At 37.8% G+C, this 27,355-nt stretch overlaps 1 protein-coding gene across 1 annotated transcript; it reads left to right on the forward strand.

The window, feature by feature from the left end:
- Positions 1–1,908: 1,908 nt before the first annotated feature.
- Positions 1,909–25,428, forward strand: LOC109429642 (retinaldehyde-binding protein 1). The gene is made up of 4 exons (XM_029864124.2): positions 1,909–2,502; positions 2,779–3,002; positions 13,712–14,173; positions 24,924–25,428. Exons 2-4 carry the CDS (start codon positions 2,781–2,783, stop codon positions 25,110–25,112), a joined length of 873 nt encoding a protein of 290 aa, XP_029719984.2. The 5' UTR covers positions 1,909–2,502; positions 2,779–2,780; the 3' UTR covers positions 25,113–25,428.
- The last annotated feature ends 1,927 nt before the right edge of the window (positions 25,429–27,355 follow it).

Here is a 27,355-nt window from a genome sequence, read left to right on the forward strand (position 1 = left end):
GATCATTACTATAGGTGAATGGTGTCAAGATATGTTTGCACCAAACATTCTTCTAGAAGCTAAGCCGCCAACCCCACGAACAATCTTTTGATTTTCCAATGAAAATCGGCAACTTCCGGTTTTTCGTGCTTGCAATTAAGGTTTTCTGGTGATTTTATTACCAGCCAAGTGTTTCCAACAAGGTTGAGGCACACATGGAGACGCATGGTTGTTGATGTCCACGCTACCATGTTAGGGGTCATTCAAATATGATGACCATCGTTTTGCGGGGAGGGGGGTGCCACTCCATTTATTGAGTATACGGAAAAAGCGGTTCAGAGAGGGGAAAGGGAGTCGGAAATGCCCGAAAACTGATGAACGTAATTTTTGAATGTTTTCATGAAGTAGCATCTTACCCCATGCCAGGTGGCCTTTTTACACCACTTCCGTTTTACGAACCAGTTTTTAAAATCGCTAAAAATCGATAAAAAGGCATTAGATTAGTGAATATTTTTGCTGAAGTATCGAGCAAATATTGTCTAGTTGCTGTTACCACTTTGAAAGCCTAACAAATGAGGCTAATTATCATTGAAAACGATGAAAGTTTAAAAAATGGCATCTTACCCCACTTTCCCCTAATGGGATGAGGTCGATGACTTCTTTGGGCAAAGAGTTATTCCGTACCTGCAGTACGATATTGCAAAATGGCTAATTGGCTTAGAAAACTCTATCAATGGATTAGTATGGAGGTGCCCATGGGACTCTGAACTGAGAAAAAAGTTCTGTCTCAGTTGAGCCGTAATGCTTGAAAGCAGTAGAAAAGAAGGTAATTGAGGGTACAAATCTTTATAAGGAAGTATTCTGCGTACAAGGCTTGTACAGCACTTTAAGGAGTAACTTGATTGTTGCATTTTGCACCATTTTCCCTCAAAAGCAAGCAACACAACGCTCGCTCATCGCCGCTTGTGTAATCGGGATGTTTTCATTCAAGCCAAGCGTAATAGTGCGACAGCTTGAGGCACCGAAGTGTCGGAACGTTAGTGCAAAAATAATCCTGTGTGGAAAGCAGCTCCTAAATGCATATGGTGGAACCACAGACAAGTAGACGTTAGAACATTCTTCATTCGTACTTCAATCCGTTTTGCGAACATGTGTGGTAACGTACGTGGTCCGTTTTTTGAATATGTCGCTTGTGAAAGCTTGATTCAAATACTGCATAACCGTTACTGTTACTTGAGATTCTGACAAATATGTTTTACAAAAAACGTGAAAAACAAAAACTTTATTGACAAAAACAGTTGCGTCTGATTATCTGTGGAATCATATCTAGAAATTTAATGAAGGAATCAGCACAATACCGTTGTTGATGTTGACTCAAGTGCAGAACAAAAACCGTGATGCTTTGTCACAAATAAATCGATCACAGAATGGCAACTCTTTTGTTGTGGTGCGCAGATCTACTAGAATCCGATCAACTGCTCAACGTTGATCCGGTGGGATCCGCTTAGTCACCATCAGACACACTAATGAGTCGGTAACAATGACACTTCGATTCTGATTGAAAGATCATCCTAGCAGCCTGGAAGTAGATCACTTCACCGATGGACTCCGCGAACAATGATCGATTCCCGATGCAAAAAATGTTAACCTTTGCATCCATTGTCACTTCAGCAGAGAGCTACCTGTGTGACGCGCTCCTGACTCAAGAATCTACCCGCTATCAATAATTCATCAATCGATCGCATCGACAGAAAGAAAGTGATTCGATTCCATCGCATCGGTTTGAACCGCGAGCGCCCGCTCGATCTACGTGGATCGGTCAGACAAAGGGCTCTTGGATTGCGATGAGTTGGCTGCGTTCTTTGTTTCCAGCCTGAAGAACTTCCTGAGCCCTCGTCGACTCATCCGTCCGTCCTGTTCGATTTTCCATCAGTCTCAGTTATCACCGAACTCTAGGAGGCAGCCTCACCACATGCGTCGTCGTCGTTGTTGCCGCGCTTCACGGAGTCAGTGAGTGAAAGAAACGCCGGCGACCTGATAAGACAACTCTACACAGTCTTCGGGGGACTCTTCGGTACGGGCTGGCTGGTGCGCAATCGATAAGAACGGAAAGCATAATTTCTTCGTTTGAGCCTACTTGGATGGACACCACCACTACTAGGCTAAGCCAGCAGCGTACTCAAGTTTGGAACTGATAAAATATAGACGGCTAGTGTGCGTTGTTTGAAGAAGCGTCCGTCCGTTGTGTATTCCTTATTTTTTTTATTAATACACATGTTATTCTAAGTGAAAAAATATATTTTCTGTCTTGTTCGGGTTCAGATGTGCGATAGGGACTTTTGAGTGTCATCGGTTTGTAAGTGATTAGCGGTGAAGCCTCGCTCATCAGTTGCTAATCGAACGTTCCTCCGTACGGATCTCCACTGGGAATAAGCAGGCAGAAAGTTTACTCTTAGGCTTAGTCCCGCATCGAAGCTGAGTTCAGTTGCATAGTTTTGAAAGTTGTCCAGCAACAATCCAGAAGTAAGTACTGTGGGATGCATTCTGAAGCAGATATTGACTTCGGTGCTTAGATTTTGGTGAAAAAAAAAATTCGGTGAAACTTACCGATGTTCGGTTAACATTATCCGAATATCGGAAATAATCCATCGAAGTTGGGTTCAAATTGTCTAATTGATTTTCAACCGGAAGTCGGTCAATTCTACCGAAGTTTTCACTGAAGTCAATTTCTGTCGATAACTGAAGTACCTTAGCTGTTGTTCAAGATGCTAAACTGTTCAAACCCTATCCACCCACCAGAAATGACCCACAAATTCGACATCGATACCGATCCGCCAACCCCTGAGCTGCTGGAGATAGCCCGGAAGGAACTTCGAGAGACACCGGAAGTGCGCGAAGCATCGATCAAGGAACTGCGCAGTCTGCTGAAGGAGGCCACCGATTTGCACTACAAAGATGACGACGAGTTCCTCCTGATTTTCCTGCGCCCATGCCACTTCTACCCGGAGAGTGCAATCAAAATGGTAAGTTTCTCTTTCTAATCTAGTATAGATGTCCACCATCTAAATTCCCCGATCAAATCCGTGTCTTCCTAATCTCCAATGCTGATTGCTACGCATTGTTTCCTGATTATCAACCATGTAACCGTTTTATCGGAGCCTACTGCGATCCAGATTACCAGTCTGAACTTCTTCCCTTCCCCGTCATTCGCCTTGAACCGTTATCGCGGCACTCGGGTAACGACGTGACGAAGAACCTCCTCAGGTTTCGCGAGGACAAAGGAAAAATCCATTGACCACCTGCGTGTTTTTTGCAGTTCCCGAATTCGTTGATAATGATTTAACAACTGAACAGCTTCATGCACACGGTGCGCCCGGGGTGAAATGCATTCGTCGTCGGTTCGTTGTCTCCAAGTGAACATTATTGACGCTATTTTTTGTTTTGATTGTTTCGCGCTGCGCGAGCCGGACTTTGTGTTGCTGATGCTGATCGAATGGAGTGTGTCACCGCTGCTGCCTGCGCTGCCATGCACGCTGCATTGTATTGTGACGTCGCGGCATCATCGCGACAACAACCCTTTGCTAGGCGAACGCGCGCGCGAATTTCTTCTTCATTTCTTCGAATGGCGTCATCGGGTTGCATTTGCTGATTTAGTTTTTTCGTTTTGTACCCCATTCTGTGTTGTCATGGGAAGACACGCGCGATTTGTTGATGATTCTGGGTGTGTAACATTTGTTGACTACTGAGAAAGAACATTGTTATGTAATCGACCGTGCAGTTGAGTGCAAATGTGGAGGTTCAATTGATCTTTTGGACATTTATTGTTTCTTCGCTTGATAGAACTGAGTTACAAACGGCACTCGTTTAATAACGAAACGAACCGGTATGAAATCAAAAAGTTTGAAAACTAATAAATAATACTGAAATGTGTATTCAGTTGAACAAGAGTATAACCATTTCATTAGCATTGCGGAACAAGCAAAATATAAATGGAACACGCACAAAGCTTTATCAGTTCCACGCAAATTTACTGCGTGATCATTAGCACAACACATTTCGGCTTATTCGACAGTGGTGTTTCTAGAAAAGGGATGGAGCAGATTACTCCTTCTCCAGCTCTCTAACCGCTGTTCAGTTCTCCAGATCTTGACTATCAACCGTTCAGCTGCGAAACCACCCTTACCAGCTGCTTGGTTGTTTTTGAGCTAGTGGATGACATACAGGGGATGGCCAAAATGTTTGGGATAGGCAACTTTTTTTTCTCTCACAAAACAGTTCAACATGCTATAACTTTTCATAGGGCGCATCAAAAAATCTCAAATTTTGACTATTTGTCAACCTACTATATGTGCATCATTGGTACAAATTTGGGCTCGATTGATTAATATTTCGCAAAGCTAAAACCGTTCGGGTAAAACACTATTTTTTAGACAACTCATTTTTGAGCTGTCATATCTCGGAAACCAGTGAACCGAATTGAATGAAAATTTGAACGTACACTAACAATATACAAATGCTTCACAAACTATTAAAACATAGATACTTTTTGAACGTTGCAAAAAGTTATCATGAATAGACACTTTTTGGATTTTTCTCGAAAAAATGTAATTTTTTTAACGTCAATGTCAATAAATTCTAGTGTTGATATCCAAAGATTTTCCACTTCTGTTCTCAAATTATCTCTAATCAGATATATTGGAGCCTATTTAGATTGAAGGAAGAACACATTTAATAATTTTTGTGTGGTATTGTAAATTTGACTTAGTTTCCTCTATATGGGTAAAAATTTCAACCCGGTATAACTTAATTTGTCGTGAGAAAATATTACATTTTATAACGTCGTATTAAGTATCAATATATTGTTGAAAAACGTTAAAAAAATCATTCAATTCGGTTCACTGGTTTCCGAGATATGACAGTTCAAAAATGAGTTGTCCAAAAAATAGTGTTTTACCCGAACGGTTCTAACTTCGCGAAAAATTAATCAATCGAGCCCAAATTTGTACCAATGATGCACATATAATAGGTTGACAAACAGTCAAAATTTGAGATTTTTTGATGCTTTCTATGAAAAGTTACAGCATGATCATTTTTTTTTGTGGGAGAAAAAAAGTAGCCTATCCCAAACATTTTGGCCATCCCCTGTAGCTTCACTCACCATTGGAGTTGGTTCATTCCAGTAATCAGCTGCATTCTTCTTCTTCTTCATGGCTCTACGTCCCCACTGGGACTTGGCCTGCCTCGCTTCAACTTAGTGTTCTTTGAGCACTTCCACAGTTATCAATTGAAGGGCTTTATTTGCCTGTCATTGCATTAATTTGTATATTGTAATTTGTATACAAACTTTGGAGGCTTAAATCTGACGAATGAAGCATGGAACCAAGCTGCACTTGTTTATTCTGACTTTGATCACTTGCAAATAGAGGCATATATTGCTGTGTGCGTTCAAGATGCAAACGGTGCCCAAATGCGCTTCAAACGCGGTAGCACATGTTACCAAAGGCAACGTAGCAACCATAGCCAATATCACCACCAACCTAGGATTCGAAAGCTCCCACAGACATCGGGTTACTTGTTAGAAAATCTTACCGCATTTGGTGCTCCCGCATTTGATATTTGCATTTTGAATGCACACAGCAATATTCCAAATCAGACGCATTTGTTTACGAATTTTCAAGATCGGTGCTCTTGAAAACGTGAGTAAGGGTACGAGTAGGTATTATTCAACTGGGTTGGGAAAGATTTGAGGCCAACTTTGAGTTCAATTGATTTAAAAAACACCTCTATTTAACCCTTCAGGACGCGCGCTGTTGTAAAAAATACAACACTGCCAAAAATCCTCGCTCGTAGTGTGCAGCGCGAGCGCGATGAAGTTTCGGTTGCTTGATGGCGCACGTCCTGAAAGGTTAAAATCATTCTGCTCAATCGTACTTTGAACACTTGATTTGATTTGGATTGCGAAGAATTTGACCGTCTTTTTGAATAAACACCCACGGTCAAATTATATTTTTGACCATCTTTTGTTCCATAGTGTCAGGTAGAAGGTTAATCGGGAATTGAATTCAGGTTGTGCCCGAAATTGACGTGGATTAGACAGAATTATTCAAAACAGATACTTATTGAATTTTATTATTTTAAGGCAATTGTAGTTCTTTCACAATATGTTTACATGATATGGAAGCTGATATAAAAATTAGAATGAGCAATTTTTCATCGTAAAGCGCTTTATACTGAAAATTTGTTCCAAAATGTTTGGCTCAGGGGGGGGGGGGGGTTAACCCTAAACGATAATGATTTTTCATAAGGGCCTAACTGACTTGATCGATTTCTCTCTGCCGGCTCTCTCTTTCGCTAATAACTTGATCAAAACAAACAACATAATTATTCTTTTTGTTTCTATAGCAACATGTACTCGTCTTCATCGCAATTTAACCAAAAAAACTCAATACACATTCAGTGACAACACAAAGAGAGGATCGATAAGGAGAAATCGAAAATGTCAGTTAGGCCCAAACGATAAATCAGTGTCGACTTGTTTCTGTTGTGTGCATGAATGTTCAAGCAATCTAACGTTGTAATTTACAGGGAAATTCTAGAAGAATATCATCAGATTTTCTTTAGGGATCCTTTTGGATTTTTTTTTGAGAATTTTTTTGAGTTATTTGTTAAATTCAGATTTCATTTGAAAAAAAAAAAAAATCCAGGTATTTTTCCGATAATTTTTAAGTTTTTTTGAAGGAATATTTTCAACAGTTCCTGTTTTAATTTTTTCTTGTTTATTCGATGCGGAACACTGCCAGAGATCTCCTTTGGAAATTCATCTGGGATTTGTTTTAATAAAAATTTAAAAAAAATCATTGGAAATTTCATTATGGACTATTTGGGAAATATATCAATATAATTTCATCCCATGCGCTAAGATTTAATCAGAATTTCCTCTACATATTCCGGAAATTATTTTGGGAATCATCGAATTGTTTCTCTCCAAGGAATACCTTCTCCATCAAGAAATTTTCAGATTTATTGAGCATTTTTTCCAGAGATTCAGATCTTCTTCTTCTTTATGTCTCTACGTCCCCACTGGGACTTGGCCTGCCTCGCTTCAACTTAGTGTTCTTAGAGCACTTCCACAGTTATTAATTGAAGGGCTTCTCTTTGCCTGCCATTGCATGAATGTGTACATTGTGAGGCGCTATGCCCAGGGAGTCGAGAAAATTTTCCCGACCGGATCGGGAATCGAACCCGCCGTCTCCGGATTGGTGATCCATAGCCTTAACAACTAGGCTAACTGGAGACCCGATTCAGATATTTATCATTTCATTGGCAACTAATCTTGCTATTCCAACAAGAATGAGGGATTCTTCAAGAGTTTCTAGACTTTTAGGATTCCCCTTAGAAAACATTGGAGCATCTTAAAGGATTCTATCGAATATTCCTCTAAGGATTTCAATAGGATTTTTTTTCAAGAATTTTTTTGATATTTTCTCCAGGAAATTGATTGGGAATTGATATCGGGAAGTCTTCCGGGACAGAGTTGGATAAAATCGCAAAAATATCAGTTCAGTTGCTATGATAGTACTCTGGAGTGTGGGTCAGTATCAAGTCGTTGCCGGTCACTATCGTTTTGATATTGATCGGCCTACAGTGATAGTGACGATGGTGCAAAATCAGTAGTCAACTGACATGACTGATATTTGGCAGCTCTGCTCCGGGTGTGTACATCAACCGGGATTCCTAAATGTATTGCTTTGAGAAATCCTTCATTTATACTTACTGGGATTCCTTCGGAAAGTTACTGAACGTTTCTTCAAGGCTTCATTCGAAAATTCTTCTAAATTTGTTTCTGCAAACTTTTCCTTAGACTGCTAGCTAGACTGCTATGGAAACATCCTGGAGTTGTCTAGAATAACTTTGATTTTTTTCCCTAACAAATCTTAAAAAAATCGAAAACAACGTCAAGAAGAATATAAAAATCACAGAACGAATTATTTCGAGATTTCATTGAGAAATTCTGAAAGGGGTGTGCCTAGTTTGATGCACGATTCCAACGGTTTGGTTTCACTGAAGTCGACCTTACAGTTGTGTGTGGCTGAAATTCGTATCTGTCATAGGCTGCCAAATATGGTCAGTTTTATTTTACTAACCGTTAACGCTTTCTGCTCAGTCAGAAGAACCTTCTAGAAACACTTGCGCAAAAACACTTCTTTAAATTTCTTGAAAATTCGCCAGGATAACCTCCAGTGAAATTGCCAGAAATTCCTTTGAGATTTCTTTCAGGATAAAAAAAAATCTGGAACTTTTAAAGAAAAAAGATTCTCGCCGGCTATCTTGGAATGATTTTAGCAAAAAATCCTCCAAAGATGCCTTCTAGTATACCTTAAAATGTATCTCTGTCCATACATTTCTGTGAACATGTTTCCAGGGATTCCTCCAGAGATTGTTTCAGGAATTCCTCCCGGATTTTCATTCTACAGGACTTTCTTAATAAAAAAAATACTCTAAAGATCCATCTTGAAACTGGTTTTTGCGTCTCCTCAGAAAATCTTTCCGAAATTTCTCTTGGAGATCCTAAAGGGATTCTATTGGAAATTCCTACAAGGATTTCCACATAAGTTCATGTTGGTATTCGGTCATGTATTTCTGCAAGTTCTATTGAAGGAATTCTTCCAGAAATATTGTCAAATTTTTCCCAGAAGTTTTTCTTTGGGATTTCTCCGGAAATTCTTCAAGAAAATAATCAATAAATTCTTCAAGGAATTTCTTCAGGGGTTTCTCCAAAAGTTTCTTCAAACTGTGAAACTCCGGAAAATATTTTTCACGAAGATTTGGAGGTACATCGATAAATTCCTCTAAGATTTTCGCTCAGACATTCGAGATTTTTTCCAAAAACATTTTCAAAAACTATTTTATGATTTTTTTAAGAGTTTACTTCAGATATTACTCTACTTATTCATGGATTTGTTGGGCATTGGATATTTCTCTAGAAAATACTCAAGAGATTCATCAGGAAATTCCTCCAGTGGTTTATCCAACAGTTCCTTTAGGTATTCTTCAGAAATTCTATGTTTCCAAAGTTTAGCAATAGCTGCAGGATTTTTTCAAAATAAATTTCTATGAAAACCTACAAAGAATTCTTTCAAAAATTCATTCATTCAAAATTTCATCATTGTTTCTCTAAGGAATTCCTCATGTTGTTTTATTGGAAGATTTCCTTTGGAAATTTCTCCTGGTAATAGTCAATAAGTTTTTTGTGCATAAACCCCTTCAGAAATTGTATTTAAAATTTCTCTGAGAGTTCTTACAAGGATTTCTTTATAAAATATATTGAGTATCTTTGTCTGCCATTTCTGCGGATATTTTTTAAGAAATTCCTACAGAAATTCCTCTAAGGATTTTTTTAGTAATTATCAAACATGTTCACTTAGTATTTCTTCCAGAGTTCCTCCTGAAGTCTTCAGCGATTTTTTTTTCTGAGAATTAAGCGGGTTTATTGAACTGTTTCTTCAGGTATTCACCAAGGCACTCATCTAGAAATTGCTCCAGATATAATGTCAGAAATTGTGTCAAATGTTTTGGTCCAGGAATTTCTCTAGAAAATTTAAATTTAATTCAAGATTTTTTCTAGGACTTCCCGGGGGTATCACCAGGAGTGTTTTGAGAATTCTTTGGAGACAATCCTCCACGTATTTTCTCAAAAATTCCATCTGGGAATTCTTTTCAAATTTTTGATTTATTTCTGGAAGAACTCTGGAAAATTCTTGGAGGAATATCCGAACATATAATAATGCACGGAAGAACTATCGAAGAAATTCCTGCAGAAATCTCTGGAGATCAAAATATCTTTTCAAAGGAATTCAAGAATGAGTTCTAGAATGAACTTCTAAAAGAATCCCTGAACGAATTTTTGAAGAAATCTTATGAAATACTTTAGATTGAATCTCTATAGGAAAATCTGAAGAAATCCCAGAGGAATTCCTGAAGGAAACTAAAGAGAAATTTCTTGAAAACTTCCTGTAGAAATACGTAAAAAAAACTTCTAGGGAAACCCTTGGTGAAATTCCTAGAAAAAAAGATTGAGAAATTTTCTAGGAGGATTTTCTGAAGATGCTGTTGGAGAAATCTATGGAGTAATAAAAAAAATAAATCCTGTAGTGAAAAGCAAAGTTATACGTCTGCAAAGATCCTTGGAAAAAACTCTCGGGATATTTCTAAGAACTTTCCGTAGAAATTACCAGAAAACACATTTCTTAAAGAATTCGTAGAGAGTCTGTTAGAGTTATCCTTGGAGAAAATGCCAGATAAATTTCTGGGAAAAACATGGAGGAAATCCCGCCTTAATCACTGAAAGTAATATTGCAAGAATGTTTTCAGAAATTCCATCAGATATTTGCAATAGAGCCCCAATTTCTTAACAAATCTCTGGTGGACTTCCTGAAGAACCCTAAAAAATTCAATTAGGAAACCACTGGACGAATTTTCTGAAAAAAATCTTTGGGATAATTTCGAAAGAAATCCCTTGAGAAATTCACGATGAATCCCTAGAAGAATTTTAAAATTAATTACTGGTGGAATTTCAGAAGGAACCTATAAGAATGTACCTAGAAATATTCTTGGAGAAATTTCTTGAAAAATTCATGAGGGAATATCTAAAAGAAACCCTGAAGAAGTTTCGAAAAAAAACCAGGAGAAGTTTCTTGGAAGATTTTAGGACCGATTTCCTGATCTACTTGGACTTGGAATCTTTAGACATTAGTTTGGAGGAATCTCATTATTTCTTAAAAATTCCTGAAGAATTTATGAAGGAATTTTCGTAAGAATTTCCAAAGAAATCTGAGGTTAATTTTCTGAAAAAAATCTTGGGGGAATTTCTGGAGAGATCTTAGATATTCTTAAAGAAACACTGAAAGCATTTCTGGGAAATCGGTGAATGATTTTCTTAAATAATTTTCGTACGGATTCCTGTAAAAAGCTGTGGAGTTTTTTTTAAGGAAATCCAGAGGATTTTTAAAGAAATTTCTGGGAGATCCTCTATTAAAAGTTCCAAAGGAAATATTATATAGGAAATTCTGAAACAATCCATGAATGCTGTTCTAAAAAACTTCCAAAATCCGTGGAATATTCCTAGAAAAAAAAATTCTAAAGGAATCCATGAAGCAATATCGGATAGAATCCAGGATAGGTTTTGTAAATGAAAATTCTAAATTAATTTCTGGGCTATTCTCTAGAAAACATTGGTGACAATTTTCAAGGAAACTAAGAATTTTCTAAAGGAATCAATAGAAGAATTCCTGATAGACTTTACTTAGAAATTTCCGAAGGCATTGCTGGCAGAATTTCTTATCTCACTTTTAACTTCAATTATATTGATAATTATGATTCCGAAAAAAAAAATCAGAAATCTGCTTACACCTATGGGATATTAGCTTTTACTCTTGTTTGATTTTTTTTGTTTTAAATGCAGAAACTTGTTGGAGAGAAACACACCATTGAGTGATTCTTTTGCTTAAAATTGAGAAGAATTTAACATGCCAACCCGAGAAGGTGGAAAAATCTGATGAGTAGCATATTCAGTTATTATTGATTGAATTACTGAAGACCAAAAACTGATATTGGTTTGATTGATATAAGAGGTAAAAGATCAGAAATAATAGCAAAATCTAGTATGGTGAACTACTCAATGATAGCTCGTTAAGATATTACAAGATCAAAACAATAGCAGACAAGATTTATCTTTTTTTAGAAAAAATAAATTTAAAAAAAATGTCAGCATGCAGCATCAAACCTACGACCTTAAGGATTCACAGGCGGCGATGCTTGCCACTCAACTGTGGCTCGCTGTTGTAAATGACATGGGAATAAGAGCATGCGGTTCTTCGTTACTAAAGCTCAGAAAGGGGCATATTGCATTTCACTAAGATTGAGCCATCTCTATAGGCGTATGTGTTCCATTTCGTGCAGAAGATCTATAAACTTGTTCTTATGTTGAATATTTCAGCTATTTCGACAAGAACAAAAACTGATATCACATCACTTTGAGCTATTCGTGCGATATTCATTAGATTTTTGAATAACACATCAAAACCACATCTAGCTGTGATAGCAAAAAATGTTCGATTTTAGATATGATTTAAATATTCTCGTCTACCGGGGAACTCAGAAAATGTTGGTTATTACCAAAAAAACTGCTGTTTTACTACTGCTAATGTTTCTCGACAAACAAAAATGCACTTGGACAATGTAGACTTGATCGTCATCAACTGTATCGAATCGGTTTTAAGTCACGCATTCATTGTAGTCATGCTGACAATACTCTAAATCCTTGCAAATGTATCCATTAAGGCGAAACTGGAAGCATTTCCTCACTTTTTGGTTTTTGATTTTTTATAAAATAACGAAACAATATTTTCAAAATCGGTTTTCGTACACATGTAGAGAATAGATCAACGATTCTTCTGATTTTTTTCGTTGTGGAAAATGTTTTTTGTTTTTGCAGAAACCATTTTTGAACGAAATTTCACAAAAAAATGGTAAACTTTTTCAATACGAAAAAAATTCTAAAGATACATTGATCCATACTCTACATGTATACGAAATCCGTTTTTGAAAATAATGCTTCGTTATTTAAAAAAAAACACAAACTGAAAAAATGAGGAAATGCTTCCAGTTTCGCCTTAAGGTGAAAATATAACGAAGCCACACTTCGAATTTTCAAAACCACAAATCTGAAGAACCGAGGGTTGGTTTGCATTGAAAAGTTGATCGATTGGTCACCACCAGCGATCAACTTTTCAGCGCAATCTGTCTTTTGGTTCCTCAGATTTGTGCTCTTGAAAATTTGAGGTGTGGCTTCGTTATAGGGTAAATGTACCAATAGTGGTGCTATTAGTAGCTCCTTGTAGAAAAAAAATGAATAAAATTGATAATACCACAAAATATAAAGCCTGAAAACGTTAATCGGTAGTTTTTCATTTGAATTTGCTAGGAAAAATGTAAAAACCATTGTTTATTACAGTTTTTGCTAATAAATCACTTGCACCAACTATAGGTACACGGTTCCTATTATGGAGGTAAAATTTAACATTGGTTCCTATAGTGGCGCATCCCATTGAATTCTTATAGGACCCACCACTATAGGAACACTACCACCACTATAGGTGCAAAGGAGCCAAAAATTTAAGGAAAAAAATTGTTTAAAATAGGTTTTCCGGCAAATCCTGAACACAAAACTGAATTAATGTTATTATTTAGTTATGATGCATCTATTAAAAATGTCATTTGCAAGCTTTTAGTTTGAAATAGTGCTAAATTGGCACTACCACCACTATTGGTACTAACTCCACTAAGGGAGCTTTTACCCTATATAAATTTTCCTCCCAATCATTTTCGGATGATTCTTTTCTACCCTCTGTCACTCTTTGAATTACCTCTATCTTTGTATCGGCTCTACCCCATTTGGCATAATGCCATTTGGCATAACGCCGTTTGGCATATTGGCATTTGGCACAAAGACTATTTGGCATAATGGCCGTTTGGCATAATGCCGTTTGGCATAATACGATGAACAGCCTTCTTGATAAGAATGTGCATAATCCTTGTTGTGGCAAATGGCCATTTTGCCAAATGGCCGTTATGCCAAATGGCTTTTATGCCAAATGGCATTATGCCAAACGGGGTAGAGCCCTTTGTATCAGTTCGTTTATGATTTATTTACATAGCATTCCATCTTTTTCAGATGCGTCGCATTGCCGAGTTCAAAAAGAACTACAACAATCTGCTGCATAACCTGATGCCAGAGGACGAAAAGCGCGCCTTCACCGAACACAACGTGGTCAACGTACTGGCGAACCGGGATCAGAAAGGCCGCCGTGTGCTGTTGGTCAACTGCGGTCAACTGTGGGACCCCAAACAGGTCAGCTCCGAGCAGCTGTTCCGCCTGTTCTACCTCATCCACTTGATCGCCCAGCTGGAGCCGGAAACTCAGATCAACGGAGCCGTGGTCATCATGGACTTTGATGGGCTTTCGTTGAAACAGGTCAAGGCGCTGTCGCCGTGGTTCTCCAAACTGCTGCTGACGTTCATCCAGGAGGCTCTACCTTTGCGGCTGAAGGAGGTTCACATCATCAAGCAACCTTTTATTTTCAAGATGGTGTGGGCTCTGTTTACGCCATTCATCAAGGAGAAACTCAATAAGCGGGTAAGTTTGGAAGGAACTGCTTACTAAGGAACTTAAATATTGGTGAAATTGTTCACTCTTTATAGTTTCAGGTTGTTTATAATTGATATTATCTTTTTGATGTCCATACCTCATTGTTTTCTGGTTGAAATGTGTTTACATTCCATTGAAACACATCGGACATATAATAATGTAATTGACCGAATTCACCCACATTTACGGTACGCCACCCTAATCAACCGTGGTGAACTTCACCATGTAATGTGTACACACTCTTACAAATTTAATTTAAAATGCCGTTCAAAGTTCGAACTGACGACAGTAATTGTCTCGGGTTTGAGGCTGGTTCGAAACCCAAGATAACGCTTTATCAGCAGCTTGAACTTTGACGACATCGATGTTTCTAATCCTCACCGTGTGTTGTTCGGTTTACATTCCAATCGGGAGGAGATGCATGAATAATGAGAGTTCTAAGTCCACCAACCGACCGACTGACATGACGGTGAGTTCTGTGCTTCCCTGAAATGGCTGCAGTATGATCAATATTGAAAATGAATAACGTACATATTTTCAAATAGCCACACGGCTTGAGCTGAGACTGCATGCATGGTGTGAGGTGATTTGGTAGTGTTTATAAATATTATAATCTCGTGAAGGATGTTGATGACCTTTCCGGTGCTCTACAATCGGAATGAAATGTTTCTTCAAGTTCAAGATTGCCTATTTGTTCCAGTACATCTCATTGCATAAGATCAGTCTATTCAAAATAATTCACAATTTCATATTTGAAAGCAGAAAGGAGCCGTGCACAAGACAGGAGTTTTGGGGGTTAGCGATGTTCCATATACTGGGAACCCCTCTGCCCTTCGTCAAAATTAGGAAAAGCCCCTCCCTTGTCCTCTTTTCTGTGCACGGGTCTGGTGGAGCCAATTGGCTCCGGTGACCAAATTATTCTCTTTGACTACACTCAAACTTCTGAATTGCATATTCTGTACTTTGTTGGTGAAAATCCATCCTGAACTATTGTCCACCGTCACTTTGAAGATCAATTTCTTTTAATTTCTTTTATTTCCTTGTTGAGGCTACCGCCACGAGCCCCTGGGTCTACCTTGCGATATCCGGCTGGGTTCCAATTGAGATGACCTCTAAGCGGCATGGTCGCTCGATATGTGAATATGCGAATTGGCATTGCAGTTTTGAGGAATCAAAATAACTGTTTAACATTTTTCCCAGTTCCTTAAACTATATGAGTATCAACAATTTCTCTAGGAATTTTTCCAAACCTTGCTGCACTGATTTCAACATGGATTCCGCCAAAGATTCCTTAAAGAATGCATCTAGGGAATCAACTGGCCTTTTTTTGGGATTTATCTTGGAATATCTTTAGATGTTCCTCCAGTGCTGTTTTCGCGGTTTTCTTCGGGATTTTCTTCAGAGATCCTTTAAGGTATTTCTGCAGGTATTCCTTCAGAGATTTCTTCAGGATTTTCGCCATATATTCCTTCCAGAATTCCACTGGATATTCCATCTGGAATTATTCGAAGTATTTCTGCAGGAATGTCTTCCAGAAATTCATTCAGAAAATTTTACTAGAGGAATTGCTTAAAAGTTATGTACATGAAATCCTCTAGGAGTCCATCCAATTGTTCCATCAATAATCCGTCTAGAAATTACAGCAGATATGGATTTCTTCAGAAATTCTTCTAGGAATTCGCAAAGAGAACTCTCCTGTGATTCCCTAAGAAATTCCTCATGGGATTGCATCCGGGATTCCACATGGGATTCACCCGGGAATTCCTTCTGTATTTTTTTAGGAACAACTTTCGGGATTATTTGAAAAATGTCTCCAAGCAATCTTCTTGGGTTTCCTTCAGCAATTCCTAATGGACATCTATCAGAAACTCCTCCAGGAACTGTTCAGAGATTCTCTTAGGAATTCCCCTTGGCATTGCTTCCAAGATTTAGCCTAGGGTTTCTTCAATATTTGCTACAGGAATTCCTCCAAGAGTTCCTCTACTTACTCTTTTTAGGATTCCTTCAGTCTTTCCTCATGAATTTCAGCGATTTATTCAATACTCCCTCCTTTTATTTCTCCTGGAACTTCTTCTCAAATTCTCTTAGAAATTGATCCTAAGATTTCTTCCTGGGATTCGACCAGGAATTCCTCAAGGGATTCCTCCAGAAATTCCTTCCGGAATTATTCTGGGATTTCTCTGTGAGTTCCTTAAGGGATTCGTCTTGAAATTCCTACAGGAATTCATCCAGTAATTCCACTAAAAACTCCGCTAGAGATTCCAGAGATTCCTCCAGGTATTCCTCTAGAGATACATCAAGAAATTCCTCTAGAGATTACCAGTACCAGGTACTGGAAAAATACTGGAAAAATTTGTAATTAGAAGACACGAAATGTTGCAAATTCACAAATTGAAAGATGAAATTTGTGAAAAAACGCGTTCTTTTACACAAACTTCCGCAGAATCATCACTTGTTCTGTGGTTTAGTTGGTTAAAGCGCTGGTCTAGCGAATACGGAGTCTTGGGTTCAAATCCCAGCAGAACGCGATTTTTTTCACAAATTTAATCTCTCCATTTGTCAATTAGCAACATTTCGTGCCTTCTAATTACAAGTTTTTCCAGTATGTTTCAGACATCCCAGCAAATCTGGTAATATGCCAGTAAAATGAACAATATATGTCATTGTTGTTAGGGTCGTTTCTTTCTCGGGAGTGATGGAAACCTCTCGACAGCAGCTTGGTAGTTCAGCAGCTTCGAGACTGTAATTTTATTATAATTCATGATTTCAATAGTGACAATTATCCTAATTTACTTACATTTAAGTTTCACGACTATCTCTCCGAAATACGACTCGCCTAACCTAGTATTACAATAACTTTTCACATAATTAAGGAACATAATAAACCTTATGGCATATCAACTGATGCACTTTTACCTCTTCCTAATGGCTACTCAGTTGACAAATCACCCTTTTTAGTCCCCATATACGTCAATGACAAAGGTACGTAATGGAGAAGGCTGGAGTCACTAAATACTAGAGGAAATCCCGTCGGTATTTCCAACAATTGTGTTGTACCAGGTATTCCTCCAGGAATTCTTTCAGAGATTTTTCCTGAAAGTTCTTCAGTGATTCTTCAAGAAAATCCTTCAGAAATTCCTCCAGGGATGTTTCCAAAGATTCCTCCAGAAGTTCATCTGAAAATTTCCGAAGGATTCCTTTAGGAATTCTTCCAGAGATTCCTTCCGGTATTACTCTAGATATACCTCAAGGAATTTTGCTAGAGGTTACACCAGGGTTTTCTCCCGGAATTCCTCCAGGGATTCTAACTTTAAATTCTCCAGTTATTCTTCAAGAAAATCCTCCTGGAGTTCCTCTGGAGATTTCTCAATGAATTTCTCTAGAGATTCCTCCGGCAATTCTCACAGGCATGTCTTCGGAAATTTCTCCAGGGGTTCCTCCTGGTATTCCTTCAGGAGCTCCTCTAGGGATTGCTCCAGGACTTCCTCCAGGAGTTCCTTTAGGAATACTTTCAAGTTTTTCCTAGGATTTCTATAGGAGTTCCTCAAGCGATTCATCAAAGCATTTCTCCAGGAATGTTTTTAAGAATTCCATCAGGAATTACCCCAGGAATTGATCCTGGAATTTATCCAGGATTCTTCCAAGAATTTCTCCAGAAATTAGTACTACGGTGATTTTTCCAGGAATTTCTTCTGGAAGTTCTCCTCCAGATGTTTATACAGGTATCATTTAAAGAATTTCGCCAGGGATTCCTGCTTGAATTCCTCCTGAGATTCCTCTAGGAATTCCTTCAAGCATTTCTTCAGAAATCACCCCAGAAATTCGCCCTGGGTTTCCTTCAGAAATTCCCCCAGGAATTACTTTCGGAATTTATCCAGGTATTCTTCCAGACATTCCTCCAAAATTTCATCCAGGTATTTCCTCAGGGACTCCACTAGGAATTACTCCAAGAATTTCTCTAGGAATTGATCTAGGAATTCTTCCAGGAATTCCTTCGGATATGCCTGCAGCAATTCTTCCATGAATTTCTCCAAAATCTCCTTCATGGATCCCGTCAGAAATTCTTTCAAAAAAAATTCCAGTAATTACTCCAGGAATTTTGCCACAGGTTTTCTCTAGAGGTTCCTCTAGGAACTATTTAACGAATTCCTCCAGAAACTTCACCGTGAATGCCTCAAGGAATTCAGCAAGAATTCCTATATAGTGACAGAATATCATTCAGGGATTTCTCCATTGATAAATCCTCGGAAGTTCCTCAAGAATTCCTCTAGAGATTTCTCCAGGATACCTCCTGGAAGTTGTCCAGATGTTCCTTCATGTATTGCTCCTGAGGTTCCTCGAGTAATTGCTTCAGAGCTTTTCCAAGATTTCCCCAGGGATTCTTCCAAGAATTTCTCCTGAAATTTCTCTAAGGATTCATCCCAGAATGTCTCAAGAGGTTTCTTTACAATTTTTACCAGGGATTCTTAGCAGAATCTCTAGGGAATCCTCCAGGAATTCATCCAGGGATTCCTATAGGACTTCTCCCAGGGTTTGCTTCTGGAATTCATCCAGCTATTCCTGCAGGAACTCCTTCAGAAATTCCTTTATGAATTCCTCCACGGATTCAGGGATTTCTCTAAACAATTATCCAGGGAACACTCTGGGCATTTGTCCAGCAATATGTCCAGGGATGCCTCCAGGAAATCGTCCAATTATTCCTTCACAAATTTCTTCAGGGATTTCTCCATGATTTCCTCAGGCGGTTTCTCCAGGAGTTGCTCCAGGTATACCTTCAGAAATTCCTCCAGTAATTTCTCCAGGGATTCCGCCAGGATTTTGGCCAGAATTTCCTCCTGAGATTCCTCTAGAAATTGCTTCAAGGATTTTTCCAGGAATTTTTCCAATGATTTCTCCAAGAGTTCCTCTAGACATTGCTTCAGAAATTCGGCCAAAAGATTCCTCCAGAAAGCATTCTTCAAGTATTTTTTTAGAAATTTTGTCAAGGATTCCTTTCATTTTTGTTCTAATTACACTAGTTTACAAAATAAAACGAAAGTCGTGAACTTCTGTCAATGACCAAAATTTTTGAAGCACAATTTAGCGCTGATTTCGAAACCGTGCTACAAAAAATTTTAAGTAGAACAGTTTTTGAGTTTTGCATCTAAGCCCGCAGATAGACAGGGGTCCCCTGCAAGCTTCGGGGCTGGTGGAGGCTCCATGTCCACAAATCATTTTGTGTGTTTGCTGATAAGGCCTCACTTTCAGGAGGTTAAATTGCGGTGCACACGGTATTAGTTATTGATACTTTCAGAGCAGTGGTATGCGAACGTGGTGTCGACCCTTTCTCGCCAGCCGAGGACAAAGGGAGTGGTAAGGCCACCCGGGAAGCTGGTAATGTCCCAGCACCTTTTCTCGGTGCCATTCTAAAAGAGCGTGTCGTGATGATCGTTGATGCAAGGCTACGCTGCTACCTTCGAGAGTATGATGTGTAGTAGCCCCTTTCTGATACAAAACCTTTTTCTAGGTGATCCCGGAGAGACGGACTTGGCGGCAATGGGAACGGTTTAGTGGGTTAGAGATGAAGTTCTGCCTACTTCGTTGGCTTCAGGAGGTGGTCCTTATCCCCACTCTACCTGTGCCTCCTGCTCAGGTGGCTGATAAGTACATTTTTCCCTCATTGCTTAGAGATGAAAACAAGGGACTTAATGGGGTTTTCCAGTGGCGGTAGTGGAGCTCTTAGGAGTATTCAAGGATTGTTTCAGGTTTATTTTTTCAGAGTGGTTTAATTCGTATCAGAGGATTTCAGAGATTCTCAAGAAGGTTCAGGCTCAAAGTCTATTCAGGGGATTTCTGGGAGCTTAGGAAACTTTCTGCTATTTCCAAGGATGTTTAAGGTGAGGGTCCACAGCGTCTATTTTCTAAAGAAAGCATTGTTCACGTTTAAAATGTAGTTCAACTAATTGAAACTTATTGAAAAGTCCTGAAAAGGTTTTGAATCTCCCAAATGCTAATCTGCATTTGCTCTGCGTTGATATCCGATAATATTTCTTTAAATGTTTACCATTCGTTTCAAAAATCTGTACCCCTTGTGAAATCTATTTAAAATTCTGTGTCATATACAAAATAAGACCTATTTTTCTCGAAAATCGGTATTTTGCATAAAATCAATCTGTATGCTGACATTTAAATAATACAGATAGGTCTGTATGTATTGCATTGCTGTCCCTCTGTAATCGTTTTTGGATGTTCTGAAAGCCCCAGAAATGCGCTGAAGGTGAAACTGGAGGTTTTTCACATATTTTGGTTTTTGAAGCAATATTTTCAAATCAGTTTTCATACACATTTAGAGAAAGGATCAAGGCATAGACAAACAGACGTAAGACTTCGATCAGTTTTCTATTCCAATCATAGTCACGAAAACATATTTGCCCAATGCTAAAATGATTGAGTTTAGTCAACCTTAAGCTTGGTCACAGAGAAAAAGACGTCACACTCTCATCGCTTCCCATCGATCACCTTTTTAACGGGTAATTCAAATATTTAGTAGTAGGTCGATCGGCCACTCGCGGCGCTGGTATCGTTTTTGCTCCTGTTTGACGTTTGCTCATTATCACCATCTAGTGGCGGCCCGGCCCAGCACAGTACATTTAGCATTGGGCGATTATGTTTTCGTGACGATGTTTTTTAATGAAGTTTCTAAGTGTTACGTCTGTTTCTCTGTGGCTAGGTGGCGGTAGTGAGCAAACGTCAAACTCTAACAAAAACGATGCGAGCGCCACGGGTGATGAGTTGACCAAGCATTGGGCAAATCTGGCTGAGACATCGATTTTTGTGAATCGATTCGATCCGGATCAGCAGAATCGATTCACTGATTTAATCGAATGCTTTGAATCGATGTTTTCACATCGATTTGAAATTATAAATTATAACAAAACTATAAAATGATTCGTTTGCTGCATGAAGTAAGTTTATTGTATGTTTTATGTGTATACATAATTTCAATATCATAATTTGAGATTGCACTTCGAACATTTCCCGACCTTGACTCTGATTTGAAAATGGATATAACGTTAAGATAGTGCATTCTGAAAAAAAAATATACTCATAGTTTTAAATCGGATGAAAAATCATGAAATTCCCCAGAACTCTGAGAAGTATTTCCATAAAGTACTGGGATAAATTCCCGCACGCTGCTATGAGAAATTCCCCCAGAATCTTTAAAGAGACTTCTTCAGAGTGCTGAAAATGATTACACCAGAATCCTGAGTGATAATACCTAGAAAAGAAAGCAAGACTCTTCGGGTATCTTGGTAGGAGTTCTCTCTGAATTATATTAAGGGTTTTCCTGGAATCCTGACAGATATTACTCCATATCTATGAGACGGATGGTCTCAGAGTCCGAGAGTAATTCTCCCAGAATCCTGTGATAGATTATCTCAGAATCCTAAGAGAAGCTTTCCCTTGGGATTCTTCCAAAATGTTCCAGAATCCTGAGAGGAATTCCAAAAGCAATTCTTCTACATTCTTGAGATAAATTCAGCAAGAATACTGAGAGAGATTCTCACACAAAAAAGAAGTTTAAAAAATGACCCAGAATCCTGAAAAGGGTAGCCTAGAACCTCAAAAAGGATTACTTCAGAATCCTGAGAAAGGTTCCTTCAAATTAATGGGCGGGATTGCCAAAGAAACCTGAGATAAACGCTCATAGAATTCTTGAAGATAGGATTCTCCCAGAACCCTGAGATAAATTCCTCCAGAATCCTTTTAAGTAAGGATATTCCCCTAAAATCCTGGGTGAAATCCCTTAGAATGTTGAGGATAGTTCTGCCAGAATCCCGAAAAGTATTCTCCAGAATTGTATGAGTGATTCCCCCAGATCCTTAGAGGGATCATAAGATGGATTCTTCCATATTCTTGAGAGAAATATATCTAGAACCTATGAGAGTTTTTCTGTTTTCGAAAATCTGATAAGGATTCACCCTGGAAGGGATAATGAAAACTTCTAGAATGGACTTCCCCAGCATCATCCTGAAAAGGACACTCTGAAATTCTGAGAGGTATTCCACATAAAACAGAAAAATAACCGCAGACTCCTGAAAGACATTCCCCCAGGGTTGTCCCAGAACTCTGAGAGTGATTCCTCTCAAGAGAATCTTCTCAAAATCTTGTCAGGGATTTTCTCTGATTTCCTTGGTCTCAGAACCCTGAAAGAGGGAATCTTCCACATTATTAAGGAAATTTCATTAAGAATCCTGAGAAAAAATCCCAAAGAAAATGTTCGGAATCCAGAGATGGAATCCTTAGAAAGATTCACTTAGACTCCTGAGAGGGATTGCCCAAGAAACTTGTGATATACAGGTATACCTCGATTTAGTGGACCCTCGATTATATAGATCCTCGATTTTATGTACTTCAACTTTATGCACATTTTACCTTGATTTTATGTATTTTTTAATGATAAAATTCTACAGTGCATTATGAAAAAAAAAAGAAATGTAACATTTTTTAATCGAAAAAAAAAATCGAATGTAAAAAATCGAATGTGAAAAATCGATTCAAAAAATCGATTAATCGGAACAAAAACATCGATGTTGCGAACATCGATTCAAAATTGCCCAACGCTAACCAACTATCAAATCGTTATATAGACTGTTTAATCGGCGAAAGATGGGAATTATCAGCGTGTTACGTCTGTTTGTCTGTGGTCAAGGTATCTTCTGATTGTTTTCCTGGTGGAAAAAGTTTTTCGTTTTTCCAAAATCTTTTTTTTATTTTTTTAGAAATGAATTCTGTAAAAATGAAAAATATTTTCCACCTAGAAAATAAATCACAAGATACCTTGATCCTTCCCCTAAATGTGGGCTGTCCTGTTAAAACACGGGACATAAGTTAAAAACTCTACATAAAGATAATCGATGTCCAAAACACAAAGTGGATATTGTAAACAATTCTATTCGAGCATGAAATAACGCATTTGAAAAATCAAAATGGTCAGATCATCTATATGTGAATGATTTTGAAAATATTGCTTCGTTATTAAATAAAAAATCTAAAACCAAAAAACGTGGAAATGCACCCAGTTTCGACCTAAACTTAAATTATCTTAGATCTTTCTTTTTCTTATAATTCTCAAATCTAAACATGTACAATCCCGTAAATAGAATAAAAAAAACGATTTCTAGGTTGCTGTTCCTGGGCATTGTTTGCTTTTCTTCGTGCACAGTGCAATGAGTACAAATTTTAATTTAGAATCGCCGTATATAATCATAATGGTATTGATAAACTTTATAAGTTTTATAATTGATACATATTTCTACTATTTTTTTACCGAAACCAACACAAAATTCAATTTCGGAATGACGTTTCGGCCCAGTTACACAAAAAAGTGCAAAATTTGGAGAATTGGCAAGTATCCCAAAATCAGTACTTTGATCAATGTTACTAATTTTCTTCTTGTTCCTTCTAAACTTCCTTCATTTCACTGGGCTAGATATTTTTCCATGGCAACGATATGCGCAAGATCCATCGCTTCATCGATCGTGAGCTACTGCCGGCAAACTACGGAGGCGACTTACCACCGTTGAACTACGGTGGCACCGAGTGGTACCCGTGCGTGTTCCGCCACATCGATCACGTCAACGATTGGAACACTTTCGGGTTTGTGGACGATCCGCAGCTGCAGAAGTATCGATTGAAGGATGTGAAATTTCGTGAGAACTTATCGTCACAAATATGCTAAGGGTTTTATGAGATGTAAGAGGGATACATTTTAGCTTCAAAAGTTTTCAGAGAACTTTCTAAGGTAGATAAACAGGGAGTTAGTCTTAGAAATGCAATTAGAACCAAAACTGGTTGTAGGAAACTGTAAAAGTATTATGCATAAATCTCATCGAAATAAAATACAATGCTCAAATTGTTTAAGTAATGTAAGTTACGTTTAGTGCTATGAACTATCATTTCAAATTCTGTCAAAACCTACAATTTTATTAAATATCACAGAAGTATGCACGTTTGTTTTAACTACAAATTTATTTAAAACAAATCGATGTAGTAGATGTGTTTATGTATGTAATCAAGCATGGCATTTACGTTATGAACCTTAATCGGTTGCCACACATTTTTTGATAAATTCTGTGATCTGAAGTATGGTATTGATGCTTGATGAATGAGCTGAAATATATATATATATATATATATATATATATATATATATATATATATATATATATATATATATATATATATATATATATATATATATATATATATATATATATATATATATATATATATATAAAGGTTAGCCTGTAGCAACAAGAATGACCTTGACCTACTTTTTCTTTGTCATACTGGCTATGTAATCATTAATAGTAGTAGTTGTAGAAAGATAAAGCTAACTTAAAACATTTCCGTTAACAAACTAGTCCCTGCTTAAATCCATATCAAAAAAGTTTTGCGTCACAAACTAATCGACTGCGCAACATTCAGTAACCCGATTGATTTATTGACGCATGCTCTAATCTCGTCAAGCTTGACCAATCGTAACGCGTGTCCTAAAAAACACCCTTCTCCACTATTCACAAATGGCGATGTTTACAATATTCCACAACCACTCCGTAGGGGGTGCGTCGTAATCACAAACTATATTTACCAGTTATTATTTTTCCATCAATCATTCGAGTGCGATGAACTAATTCCCCTCCGGCCCTAATCTAATCTGCTGTCTTTCACTCTTCTTCTCCGCATTCTTCTGTAGATGTTCTTCCACGGTGGCGATATGAAGAAATTCCACCAGTACGTTAGCCCGGATGTGCTGCCGAAGAACTACGGCGGAAGTTTGCCTGAGATCGACTACGCCGGCAAGGATTGGTTCCCATGCGTCGGGAAGTACGTGGACCACATCAGCCGCTACAACGAGTGCGGTTTTGCTGCCAAGACTGAATAGGATGAGACCGAAGTTACCATTCCAAAGAGCAAAGACTTTCCGAGATGACAAACATGAACATATGCGGGTACAGCATGTTAATGCTAGAAGAAAGTTGTACTTTAAGGAGAAATGAAAATTGTGTTCTTATGACGAAAGTTCAAAGATTTTATTCTATGTTATGTTGTCTAGTACAAGTTGTTTGCATGAGATATTTTGATACCGTACCTTATCGAATGTTCAGGAATTCTCCTTAATAATATCAATTCAGTTTACTATACTCTTGCCATTGTTAATTACCAAATATGTTTTAATAAACTTGACATTCCAAGAACAATTGTTTTTAAGTGTTTTAATTATTAAGGGGTAACGTACCATGTGACGATAAAAAAAAATATTGCATAATCTGAAAGTATACTAGCTAGACAATACATATTTCAAGTTTCATAAAGATTGGAGCTCTAGAACCAAAGTTACAGTCCATTGTAGCGCACTTGTTTATCCGGGCTTTGCTCACTTGCAAAAAAAAAAGATTTTCCAAATCATGCGCATTTGTTTACGAATTTTCAAGATTATTGCTCTTGAAAACATGAGTAGGGGTGCAAGTTGGACATTGCGGCTGCCATATTGGTATTCACTGATGTTCCCCCTTAAAAACTATTTGACCGATTTTTTTTTTGGTGTAAGAAATTTGAAGTACTTTTTCAAGTCTTCTAAGCATGAATTTATTAAAAATGAATCGTTCAGTAGGGGAGACTGGGGAGACTTGATCCCTTTTTCTTAATTTACCTGAAACTTTAAGAAAAAACACAAAACTAGATCTGATTTCCGTACAAAATGGCACGTAAACATCTATTGCAAGTTAATACACAACAGAAGGCCTTTAAATTATTGTTAAAGTTTTCAAAACTGTGTTTTTATGGAGGCATGTCCTGTGGTGTATTTTTCAAAAATGGGTGACACTTGATCCTCCTTGGTTTATTCAAAGGGAAAATAATTCCAGAGTCTTCCTATTCATTTTCTTTTTGAGTTTTCTTGTATTTTCGATGAGTATGGAGTGTTTGAAATTGTAAGTTTTCCTTTAATTTTTAAGGATATGCCATATTTTCAAAATGGGGAGACTTGATCCCACTTTTCTTGGTTTGTACTAAAGCTATAATTATCTGACACATTTTATCGTTGAATAGACTAAAATTCCAAATAAGAGGCTTCCGAATAGAATTTTATTTTTCACATGTATAATGTGTGTGTAATCCTCGAGGGATCAAGTCTCCCCATGTCACTGTTGTGTATACTAAGCTGAATTAATTAGAATATGTTAACAACAGCCTTATTTGGATTAATGAGTTTGAAAGTATTTTATTTGAACTATGTGCTGTGAAATTTCGACACGTTTTGGTTCAATTTTCACAAAGTTATTGAGATTTTTTGGAATCGCCCAAAAGATTTCTGAAGGACTGAAAACAAACCATCAGCCGTTAAAAAATAATACAATGTACGATCGAAATCACTTGTAGGCAAAACATAGTCGTTTGTCCAGGAGTAGTTTTGGAAAAATTATGCTAGAAGAAAAATGTTTTTAATTCCGAGAAAATATGGGGGGAACAAGTCTCCCCAGGGATCAAGTCTCCTCAGTCTCCCCTACGTCGTGATTTTGAATACGAACAATTTAAAAAGAGGTTGCAAATCGATCAACTAAATTTACAAAGACGATTTCGAGATAATCGCGTTTAAAGTTTTGCGCTTGTCCTTATGCAGGTTGCGCGCTACAATGGGCAGTAACTTTGGTTCTAGTGCTTCACTCTTTATGAAATTTGGAAAGTGTATTGTCTCTAGCTAGTATTATTTCAGATCAAAAAGCAAAAGCACGTTTTTTTTATCCCCGCAAGGTATGTAATTTCTTAAGGACAAGGTATTTGGAGTACATAGCTCCAATTTTATCGAGCACAAATCTATTTAGAGAACCGTCATACGTACACTGTGGTGCATAATTGATCGGACAAACGCCGATTTTCATACAAAATGGCCGTGTTTGAGATGCTGTAACTATAGTTTGCTTTGGTGGATTGAGCTCAATTTTTGACACGGAACTACGAATATGCTGAATTTTGTGTATACAAAGTATAAAATGTTTTCGTTCACAGGTCTGGGCGTGGCAAGGCGTTGAAAATATTGCAAAAGTGATCGGACAGCTTTTGCAATATTTTCAACGCCTTGCCACGCCCAGACCTGTGAACGAAAACATTTTATACTTTGTATACACA

The sequence above is a fragment of the Aedes albopictus genome, chromosome 2, assembly GCF_035046485.1.
Source record: "Aedes albopictus strain Foshan chromosome 2, AalbF5, whole genome shotgun sequence".
Classification (NCBI taxonomy): Eukaryota; Metazoa; Arthropoda; class Insecta; order Diptera; family Culicidae; genus Aedes; species Aedes albopictus.